General features: G+C 37.5%; 3 protein-coding genes across 3 annotated transcripts in view; all 3 read right to left on the bottom strand.

Moving 5' to 3' along the window:
• The window catches only part of LOC139973011 (uncharacterized), a 32818-nt gene extending 28447 nt beyond the window's left edge, over positions 1–4371 (bottom strand). The window contains exon 1 of the mRNA XM_071979355.1: positions 3352–4371. The gene's annotated coding sequence lies outside the window, so the exon portion shown is untranslated. The remainder of the gene's footprint in view (positions 1–3351) is intronic.
• LOC139973954 (techylectin-5A-like) overlaps positions 1–12393 on the bottom strand; it is a 120332-nt gene that overhangs the window by 79356 nt on the left and 28583 nt on the right. The gene's annotated exons all lie outside the window — the stretch shown is intronic.
• LOC139973008 (uncharacterized) lies at positions 4516–11855 on the bottom strand. Its single transcript, XM_071979351.1, has one exon. It carries the CDS (start codon positions 9789–9791, stop codon positions 6684–6686), a length of 3108 nt encoding a protein of 1035 aa, XP_071835452.1. The 5' UTR covers positions 9792–11855; the 3' UTR covers positions 4516–6683.

Below are 12393 nucleotides of genomic sequence, written 5' to 3'. Positions count from 1 at the left end.
CTTTGTGTTCGTAACACGGTAACATGTGTTACAAGTGGCACTGTAACAACTGCAAAGCTGTTCACTTGTTCGAATGTAAGACAAAGAACTGCGCGACTGGACAAGGAGTCTAAGAAGATGAAAAGGCCTACGAGATGAAGTAAAGGAGGTACGGTACCGACTGATTCCAGTTCACAACTCTCTTTAAATTACTCCAATTCGTCATGCCGAGAACGAAGAAAGGACTAAACAGCAACAACTGTCCATGTCCCACAACAGTGTATCAGTAAGTTTTCCTTTTACTTGTTCGTAACACGGTTACACGTGTTACAGGTGGCACCAGTAGTTAATGTACTAAAGCCATGAGTATCAGGTGCCGAGGAACGGAATAGATACTACCAGTTTCCCTCAGTATTAACTTCAGAGGATGTGAGGGCGCAGGACTAACTTTAACAGCACCAGCGTATATGCCTCGCTTTACGTAAGTTGAATAAGATCTTGAACGAGACTACGCAAAATGCAGTTGATACTAAAACAAGAGTAAGCCTATAAGCCTACAGGTATATAACAAACACGTGACATGTGTTAGCTATGATGGGTCCGGTTATATCATCATCTTCCATATCGCGCTTTGGTGGTTCAATTTACATGATGTAGGGTTGGAACCCCACCAAGCACTCACTCTAACAACCTTCCCCGGCGAGTAATCTCTGACACTCTCCATTTTTAATCATTCATTTCTAAAGTTCTGTATATCTCCAGTTATGATATTTCACACCAATTGAACTTCAAATTAAAAGAAGATAACGATAATGTCTAACACAGTTGCTACATAACTTAGTTTTTTGCATTACCTTAAGGAAAAGGTTAATCTTTTGTGCAGATTTGTACTCCATTAATATGGTATGCTATCGCTGCAAGGGTGTATCTTTAGTCATAATTTTAATTTTCATACGCCATATTCTAAGACACAAAGAGAAATGAGTGCTAGTAATGTTTCTTTATTGATGTTCCGTTTTTCAAGGTATTCAGTTTTAAAAATGTTTTAACCTCCATAATGCTCCTTTAACGCTATTTTAAATAGATTATGAAGTCGGCTCCTCATCCCAGCCTAAATCCTACTTCATGTTCTCTTAGATTCAAATAGCAGAGCACCCTTGAATATCATTCTACATCATTTGTCCTTGACAATAGTGTAATGCAAAGTAGACGTTTGATTCGTAAGTTCTTATGTATTTCTGTTGAATGTTGTGTTGTACCCGATGAAACGATTTCTTAGAATAAGTGGTCCAGCCAATTTCATTGGTGAGCTCCATATGTTTAAAGGGTCATTCCTCCCTTGAAGAGTTCACAGTATCGTACTGCAAATGGCCGATATAAAGCTGTAAAACTATGCTGTCAAGAAGGCGAAGTATGCACTTCATGACTGTCACAGATACAGACTAACGAACAGGGACGCAAACATATATACCACAAGGGACTCAGAACACCCATTGACAGACATAATATTAACCCACAATATCATATAGGGGCACAGCACAAAGCCCTTCAAGAGAATGCAACTTTTGGTAGACATGTTATTTTCTTAGCATTTTTCTTAACAAATCAGCCACTTGCTAATAACATAATTCATATTCCTTCGATATGCAATAATAGAATAATTACACAAAACTTGAAGGTTAATTGGAGTAACGTCTACAAATCTGAGGCCAGAAAGATATGTGCGAAACTACAATGTCAAAACTTGTTAATATATGCTATGAATTTTCCAATTAACAAGCAGCTGTCGGGCGTGTATAACATGATAGTTTATGATAAAAGTTATTGTCATTATGAATTTAATTCACTCTGTTTTAGATTGTAATGGATTGTGCATGGGTGAGGGATTCACAGCGGTACAGCCCTGGGTCAAATCTTCGTCCACTGGAAATTTTGATAAAGAAAAATATTCTTCTTTTTAAAAGTGTAAGTAAACATGGCTGTGCCTCACGATCACTTGAGTGACGTCATGGCATTAAATAAATATAATTGTGTATGTCATACACAGACATCTATTATAATAATTTCCATTTAATTTAACTTATCATTCATTATATGCCCTGTACATTTGATGAGAGACTGTTAATGATTATTAATGCTGACATTTCTATAGTACTATAAAACTAAGGAAGTTCATAAACCTTGTCAAATGGACAATTAAACTATATCAAATGTTTGTAGACGGCTTGAGTTCATAAACTACATATTAAACACTTGACAACCACTTTATCATGGAAACAAGCATGCCGATAAGGTCGTCATTGCTGTCGAGTATTATTACGATAAGGCAACCAGAATTCGTTAACGGTTACATGGGTTTGCGGAGGAGGGTGTTGGGGTGGGGGGGGGGGGGTGTGCTAGCATCGGGAAATACCTACAGTAATATATTACCATATAACGGTACGGTACCAATAAAGCATCGCATAAGAAAACATAAACAAAACGTAAGGATTGACCACGTGCGACTCACGCTTCATATTTCCATTGCTGATTTATATACTTGATCAAACCTATGTTGTTTATAGCTATACTGTTTAGTGTCAAAACACTATTTTCTGAATCGGGAGGGGCTGAGTGCGGTACCTGGATAAGTACTTTTTTTTACGGTACGCAGACGTTTTGTCCAGATAGTCACGCATAATATATATCTACAAATATATTCGAAGGGATTGGATCTATCCACACAGTTGAAAAGGTAATAATATGCAAACTTTTCCATTACCACATTTAAAATGTATAATTGACAGGTAATAACATATCGAAGTTACTAGGAGTAGCCTATGTTGTAAACTGTATATGATACTATCTTTATGAAAAGTTACCCAAGAGAGATCGTCGGTACGAAAACCAAACAATTTAATCAATTCACAAAGCCAACCACCCCACCCACCCCCACCCCTTAAATTGAGAATGAGCTCGTACAATCCTGATGATGTTACGTCATGTGAGTTTAGCGAATCACTTGGAAAGGGAGTAGAACCACACGATTTGTTTTTTATTCTCGTTTCTTAAATAATCCAGGCGAAAATGTGTACGTCCCATAGTATGCATTGAACATGTAATCTTGTAGTATTTTTACCGGACATTTGAAGTATACGTTTAGTATAATTATACATCGGTCGTACAAGTTTACCCACGTCGAACACGGTATCCAATGCATTCCTATTAATAAAGTATTTTAACCCATTCCAAACCTGTAGAAATTAATTGGTTGGCACTCTCGGGGAGATCTATCGTACATTAAGCTATAACTTATATATAACACGGGAAATGAAGGTATTCCATTGAAAACGTTAAAATAGGGTGGTTGGCTATTGCAAGTTTAAAACTTACCGGTACCTTGTGGTTCATTTATGAAGGATATTCGCCCTCTCATTGCTGATATGAGGTGCTGTCAATTCATTATCCATTATCATACATTGAGTCAACAACTCTGAACGGGAATAAATTTCAAGCCCAGCACATGACGATTACAAGAAATGTATGCGAGTCGTTTTGCGAGTATAGAAACAGCGGTATCCTATCTGGACATATATCATACGTGACAGACGTCGTGTCTCAGTTCTGTAATGTTCATTATCTTACTCAATTACCTTTGCGGTGTAGGAAGACATGTAGACCTTCTTCCGCGAGAGTTTCCTGTTCAGTTACTCACCAATAGATAAGTGTTTATGTCAGGTCTATATTTACCAGCGGATACTTAACATGCCGTGACACATCCTCTCAAACCCTCAACACTTTTCACGCCGACAGAAGTAAGGAATTGGTGTGCTCCATACAGAAACACATTGCAATAGTTACGCACCGTGACATTAGACTACTTAATTCCTGGCAAGTTACAATACACTCACAATACACTAACAAAACTATCTCTAGTTCGAGAGATGAATTCGGTGCTTGCCTCTGAGTCAATTCTTACAAATTTAGGTCTACTTATAGACTGAATTGTATCGCTCTATTATACTACAGAGTATCTGGCATAAAACCCCCTTTGGTAACGGTCACTTCACTCCTAAAGCGTCATCACAGTGTTAAAAGTAGATACGTATTTCTGTTTGTAGTTCTGACAACATTGAAATATGTAGAATGCTAATATCGATGGTATACCATTTGTGGATGAACAAGGGGGTGGGGGTGGCAGAGGGGGCCGATGGATTGAACGGTTGGGAATAGGTTAGTTTCTGCGTCTGACGCCATCTCTTTTATCTAGACACCATTTTGAATTATTCAACTGCAACGTAATGTTTCAAGAAAATCTAAACCACAACAAAGCCTAAGCAACTTCAAACCCCAGCCACCCCCCATCACCCGCAACTCAAACTCCCCATTTGTTAATGTTGTAATAATATAACACTTTAGACAACGTAGTAAACATTTAGCTAAGATATGTGTTGGTGAAACAGTAGGAACCACATTTAAAAGAGGTAACTGTGGTAAATGATGTACAATGGCCAATCATACCCTACACTTCAAGATAGTGAAGGAAGAAAATGTATGTTTAATAATATAGGTTTTCTTCTTTTGTATATAACACATGGTATGACATGTTAAAGCAGTTGCATAGTATGTTTGAATTATAATATTCCTTTGGCACTATATGTCGTTCACAAGTGAAAGAAAGATCCATGATTGATAAATTAAAATGAAACTTAATATGAAATTAAAATACATGCGTCGTGAACATAAATTTCTGTGATTCGATTAAACCACAACCAATCCATAAAGGGAGAAAGCCAATTTGACCAGATTAAATGTCTAGTTGGAGTATATCAATCTCCTCGTGAATATAGCTTACACTCAGGTGCGTAGACAGTCTTCATGGTGTGAGGGGGCAAAGCAAAATATGTGTCCCCTTTTAAAGAGTTAGAGAAATTAAGAATTAATTAGCACTTACATTGATATGTTATTTTTATGACACCATTATAGGTTCTACCCTTTGTTTCAGGTTGGAATTTAGAGGGGCAAGGTGAGGGGGGGGGGGTGGATGGGTATGCAACTTTGCCGACGTTCCTGTTGGGGCTCGTTCTAAGAAGATGAAAAGAACTCTCCCATATCATAATTTTTGCCAAAATGCAAAATATAGATGCAAAATGTTACTATCATTTCCATTAGTTTAACTACAGTTGCCAGTGTATATGCTTTTTGTGCATGTGCAACTTTTTAGGCGTACCCGTTTCGTCCCTGAATATTGCTATAGACGACCCCATCCCCACCCTACCCCTACCCGCACTCTAGCTACGCCACTGCTTACATGGTTCGTAAAAATGAATTGGATCTACCTTACAGCTCAACCTGAGAGTGCGTTTTTTTTTTACAGTGGGAAGATGGTCAGGATCTTATGGTAAATTTCATGAATTATGTACATGTGGTTAGCTGTTAAAATCGAGATAAACGATACGGATTTGATCCGTAGCGACTAGATTTTGAAACAATCTGTTATGGTTTGCCAATCTCCTTTAATTTAGACTTAGGCTAGGACTACTAAATAATTTACCAATCAAAGCCGAGAATGAACAGAAAACTGTTTGACACGATACCACTTACGAAAGGTTTGTACACTGTTAACGTACAAATATGTATATTCATATTTACTAAAGTTTATATTTACTAAAATATTATATTTCGACATATCAGGCTATATATATATATATATATATAATTATAATAATAATATCATATAGATTATAAGATTAGGTATGAATAACGTGTCGGAGCTACGAAATGTCCATGAACAATTATTGAAAATTTGATTTACCTTCATTTGTTGGAATGTGATAGAATATCTTATCTTTAACATTCTGAGCACTACTCGATAAGTTTAGACAAAATTGCAGACAAAACGATAATAAACAGATAAAGTACTTTAAAATGTACATTGCGCCGTATATGGTTCCTTACCACAAATGTGATAACGAATCAGTTTCTCTAAATTTTACGTCACTTCCCATTGTTTAAAATTCCTATCATAAATATTGTATCTGATTCATATCCAGCTTTGGTTGACAAGGAAGAAATCTGAAACCTGCTGCCATTAATAAGTCCTTTATGTTTTGTCAAATGAGAACGCAAAGCTGAAACACCATACACGATGGTGGTTAGACTATAACTAAATTCAATCTACATTCCATGAATATTTCTATTTTTATACACATGTCAAGTGAATTAACAACGGATAATACAATGGAAATGGGGACCTGGTACACACAGAGAACACAGTAACTACTAAAAATCTTTAAGTTCTGTACCAAAGTAAAGACAGGATCGTGCTATGAATCGGTAGCATGTGCTATTAGGATAACAGTAAGAACTGAGGATATGTGTAATTCCAACAAATCCAGTTGTTGGGATTCGTTGGGATTACACATATTTTCAGTTCTTATAGTAAACCTAGTAGCACAAGCTACAGATTTATCAGATTTGTCAGCATAATCCAGTGTTAACGTTGGTTCAAAACTTTAAGATTTACAGTAGTTACTGTAATCTCTGTGTGAACCGGCTAAAATGAGCAGATATAGTTGAAGCTAGAATCGGATTTGAACCAGTGACCTAGGCTGGTTTATAAGCCCTACGGTTTACCAACTGAGCCACCCAGCCCTTATAATGGGTGACATTTTCTTCCCACTTCTCATATCATATCTGAATGGGATAAATACTCAATAATCGGTCTAAACACATGTTTCAGAAGAGACATTGTTTGCATTCGTTTCTTTCAATGTGTCGATATTGCCACGCTTAGCTGCTGGCACAGAATATAGTAATTTTGACCAAAATAATGGATCTTTCTTTTCTAAATAAGTATTAGTTGAGATGTAAGCTTTGATTTCCTTATCCAATGTAGATTTATTGACATCTTCCATCATGATGAGAACAATTCTACGACTGCGATCACTCAATGCCTGATGGTGTGATTTCTTAAACTCATAAGAACACCACTCACTCTCCAAGTAATTTTTAGAACACAGTATTAAAATCTTGTTACTATTCTCTATAGCATTAATAATATTGGTTGCGATACATTCACCTACGACGAAATCTCTATGATGAATACAAAGTTTTCGTTTGTTTTCTTCACTTTCCAGTCTCGGGATGAATTCTTCTAGAACAAACTGCCTATCCATGCTACTGAAAGATATAAAAGCGTCAAATGTTTTCTCTTCTTCCCCGTTACTATCATTTCTGTCAAATATTTTCACACCTGTCTTTGTGTATATGAGGACTAATATTTCCAACCGAAACTTGTAGATGAAACCTAAAACAAGTGAAGTAATTGCAGCAGCACAAACCCCAACAAGAACAACTATAACCGAGCTTGGTTTCGGTCTGTCAGAAGGGGGAATCACCGGGTTACATGTCACTGTTTGCTCTTGCATCCAATCGTAAAGTTCAGTTTCGTTCAAAAATGGAGCACATCCTATTTCTGCAATATCGCTAGAGAAACTCCTTTCGGGAACAAACGCTACTTTTACATACCAATCTGTTAAATACAGCAAATCACAAGTGCAGTTGAATGGGTTGTCGCTAATCGTTAACAGCGATAAATTGTGTAGATTATCAAAGACTCCTTGAGAAATTGTCTCTAATTTGTTTTGGTCAAGTTTTAAAACTTCCAAAGAAGAAACGCTTAGAAAACTGTCACGATCGATGTCAGCAATATTGTTTGACGATATATCAAGGTATTTCAACTGAGACGAGGAGATGTTGAACGTACTGGAATGAATCACAGTAAGGTTATTACCACGTAGAGATACTTCGCGTAAACTATGCAAGTTATGAAAGGTGCCGTCCTCTATGGAAGAAATTCGATTGTCTCCCAAGTCAACGTTGGTAAGGTCAGGCATATTGGAAAGTGATGTCGAATCTAATTGGGTAATCATATTTCCTTCAAGATAGAGAGTATTGACCCACGAGCCTAATCCGTTTGGTATTGAAGTCAGATTAGCATGCCGGCAAACAGCATAGAAATGCCCGTTTGAACATTGGCTGAGGCACCGACAAGGATGGGGACATAAATCAATGGACGAAACAGAGGAGAACCACCTCTCTGGATCATGTAGCATTAGGTCTATTTTATTCTTGCCGTATAGTTCTGTCTGGCATTCGAGAAATTTCGCTTGAACGAAAAGTTGGTTTGTCAAAAAGTAATTGCCAGGCCAGATAATATCGTAGTAATATTGCAATTGCCATATGTCTCGACCAACACGAGTAAACACATCCCTAAACATGTCACAGTTACATTGGAGTGGATTACTTCGTATGTCCGTTGAAAAGGGATCTCGTGGAAGTTTATGATCAAGGTCAACCTCCCAATTAACATTTGAAAGCTTTGGGAAATTTTTTAACATATTACCCTCTAAATTCAAGTTTTTCAAGGTACTTATTCCGTCAAATGCTTCTCTGTGAATATTTCGAATGGCATTGAATTCCAGAGATACTTTCTCGAGTGATTTTAAATTAAAAAATGTCCTATAATGCACTACCGTAATGTAATTTTTATACAAATCTATAGATTTCAGATTTTCTAAGTTACTGAATGTGTACGCCATAATGCTACTGATCTCATTGTCTGATAAATCAACGATTTCAACATTTTTTAATGTAATAGTTCCGGTTATACTTGGAAAATTCATGAAAAGGGGTGGAATTTGCCTTAGTTTGTTCTTCTTTAAACTCAAATGTCTTAAATTGTCGAGATTTGAAAATACTTCAAGAGAAAGATTAGATACTGCACAGTTGCTGAGATCAAGTTTTTCAAGTTGGGTAAGTCTGTCAAAGAAAGGAATTATTTGTAGTTGTCGGTTTCCAGCTAGAGACAGACTCCTCAGATTTGTCAAATGTTGAAATGCCAACAAGTCAATATTTACAAGCAAGTTATTGTCCAATATGAGTGTTTCCAGCTTATGGAATGATTCTAACTGTTGAACAGTTATATTAGAAATATTAGTCATAGAGATTTCAAAATGTTGGAGATTCGGCATGAAAGTCGAGATACGTGGTGGCAGCGAGTCTATGTTTTGACTGTCGTAAATTTTAAGGTGTGCAAGTTCTGTCAAATTTTGCATACTTTGAAAATCGCTGTTTTGGAGGGTAACAAACTCAAATTCTAAAGTTTGCAAAGCACCAAGGTGTTGAAAAGCATTCTCTGGAATCCCCGTTGAAAAATTAAAGCTAGAAAGTATCAAATGTCTCAAATTTGGCAGGAAAGTGTTGCTAGTTTCGCTCGTGCTTTGAGGCACAGGACCTATAAATGCCCGGGGATATTCCGATATGCTAACTCCTGCTTCGTAGTCCTGATAGACGTCTACGGTAACAAGGTTAGTTGTTTTGTAAAATACTTCATCTTGCATCTCCTTTATGACAGCGTATGATATATTAAATTCTATCATAGAAGTTAAAAACTCGAGATCTCCATTTTTAAGTTCCAAATTGTTACAACGGTAAAGACGCAGAGATTCCACAAGCGACTGTGAAGTAAGGAGCTGTGTACATTCAAACATCTCAGTGGAGTTAACGTCTCCCCTTTTGCAATCGACATTTAAATTACATCTGCTTCCTTCCGGGGCTAAAGAAGAGGGGCCGTCTATAGGGTAATATCCGGGTAGAAGGTATGAACATTGCCCCTCCGTGTGGTTATATTGAAAATCAGTTCGCCATTTGCAGTCCCACCGCTGTAGGCAAATCGTTTCGTTGACCATGCATCCACCGAACGAGATTATATTCAACAAAAGGAACAGAATGGTAACATTGCAATGACAATGAAGCAAAATCGACTTCATATTTATAAGAAAAACACTGTATTTATATATCCACTTTGATAAACTGAAAGATGATGCGTATGGTATGCTCTATATCGTTACCACTAATTAACTTTAACCTCCCAGTTTTCGTTTGAACTTGCAACTTGGGAAATATGTATCTTTAAAACGTGAAATCATTCAAACAACAGTATCCAAAATTGACGAAATAATTTGATGTAATAATCCATAGTTCGAACAGAAAGACAGCAGACGATACTGGATACACCTACACGTACTGCACGGAACAATAACTTCTGTGCATAAGTAACAATAGGTCACACAATTTCTAGGAAGTTACATCAGTAGATATATATAAAAGCAAAGCAGTGTGCCTCTCAAAGTCCAAAAACTTAAGTAAACAATTATGCTTCATTTGGCACTAACCGGACACGTTATACAATGATAAGTAAACAATGGTAGTCTAATGATTCCAAAGTTCCGTTGTTTGCCTCCAATGAACTGATTTCTTGTAGGTTAATACTCTGTATAGTTGCAACACGGACGGAGGAATTTGAATCTATGACGCTCGTGAATTTACTAGTAGCGGTCCAGTCAGAGCGTTTATGGCCAATACATTCCATTAAACTGCGTGGTGATAGCAGTGAAATATTCTGTCACGGTTTGCTCCAAATACTGAGTTGATGATTACAGCTAAACCAAACTGTAGTTTATTCCGAGAATAATTTCAAACAACTCCTTACATGATTATGGTATTACATGTTAAACACCATGTAACCCATAACCGGTTCACTGCTACAACATACATGAATAGTATACTTCCATTTAGTAACTTTAAATATCAACCCACTGTAAAGACGCGAAGAACGAGATTTGTGTTGATTGAATACATTACTGTATATGGCTGCATCCTGTATGACATCCAGTAGACACGTTAGCCCATACCGTACCACAACAAATCACAAACAATACACGTGCTTGGATAATTCTGGGCTTCTTCCTTTTGCCCTAGTCATCAGCCAGGTATATCCTCTTCTTCAGTTTTTCAAGTCAGTAACCTCTTTCTAGGAAGATTCTCGAAACAATGATCATTGTGCCTGTTGGCTATATGCCTGTGTTATTTCTTAATTGCGAGTTTATTACACAACGATGAAAACCTCTGCCACAGGTAGTAGGTTCACAGCACAGATATGGAACTGGATAGTCGAATAGAATATTCTGGCCTTCTTCAACAATAGCGTTTTGGCTCCACAACGGTTAACAACAGCTCTCTCGGTATCGACCTTTGATCTCGCTCTCTGATGTATGTTAGTCACTCGAAGAGTCATTTTTGTTCCTGCCAAGTAGGCCTACCACTACGACACGGGAAATTGCTACGAGGAACTACGTATGAAATCATCAATCACTGTAGTTCAACGGTTGGCAGTTACACAACCACTTGTGTGTTAGCATGGTGACGAAACTTATGGAATGTGACCTGCGATCTCACCTGACATGACGAGAAACTGTGCCCCTTGGTTTGGTTGTTTACCATATTTCCGAGACAATATTTTATAGACCATATTTTATCACATGTGTTGGTTGATTCGAAGAGCTGCATTTCTGAAATGGACTGCGGAGCTGCATTGTATATATGCGTATCTATTTAGAAGCGTTGTAGTGAGTCATATTAAAGCGGGTAACAGCAGAATATCACCCAAATGCGGTTTATTCTTTTCACAGCAACAATGTCCTTCCGCGTCCGGTGATGCTGTCTAACATGTTTTCATTGCCAATGGAGTTTATGTTACCCATGATGTACTACATTTTTATTTGACAATCAGCACCTTTACACGGGAAGTGTAAAGGGTTTATCACAATTGCAATACAATTGATTTTCATCAAATTGTCTTGGAAATACAAGTGAAGGAAATTTCATGACCAGAATGATGACAACTGGAAAGGCCTCTGGAAAGCTTCCAGATTGATCCTTTAATATATACCGGGTAACCCCTGTACTTGATTCCAGCCTAATTGCACCAAGAATGTTGGAATTTCCCTAAGGAAATGTTCTAAATTTTGTAACGAAAAATGAAAAGTTAATGTAAACGGGTGTTAAGTGGGGACTCTACGAGGTGACTAGTAAATGTTCATTTTCAGTCCCCTAACATGAACAATGTAGCCATATGACCTTGACCCTGGACGGTGGAGCGGGAAGGGCAAGGGGAGGGGTGGAAGTGGTGAGACCAATATTCTCGCACAAGTCAAAAGATAACTGGAGCAACAACTAAATTGGGGGGGGGGGGGTAAGTAGAAAGCTATCGAAAAGTGCTGTGGTGGGGGTAAGGGTGTGGGGGGGGGGGGTTGTAGGGAAAATTAAACCGGTGGTCAGTTTCGATATCTTTGCCAGACGAATTTTTCTTTTGTTAATGCTACGGTAGCTCAGATGGAAACAGAGAAACTTCTACATTTTATCTCAAAATTTCAACTATTTTTTCTTAATCTCACTTGACTCTCTTCTGGAAAGTTCAACCTGTAACATACCGACATTTCTGGCTTTGCTTTTCAAAATGGTTCAATATTTGTCTGGTTTTACGACTTTTTGCTTGATTACATACAAAAAGAAACTATTATTTTGCCAGAG

The sequence above is a fragment of the Apostichopus japonicus genome, chromosome 9 (genome assembly GCF_037975245.1).
Source record: "Apostichopus japonicus isolate 1M-3 chromosome 9, ASM3797524v1, whole genome shotgun sequence".
In the NCBI taxonomy this organism is placed as follows: Eukaryota; Metazoa; Echinodermata; class Holothuroidea; order Aspidochirotida; family Stichopodidae; genus Apostichopus; species Apostichopus japonicus.
This window is presented reverse-complemented; position numbering and strand designations above follow the sequence as displayed.

Excerpts from the sequence above, each read along its gene's own strand:
- LOC139973008 (XM_071979351.1), bottom strand. The coding sequence starts at position 9,791 with ATGAAGTCGATTTTGCTTCATTGTCATTGCAATGTTACCATTCTGTTC.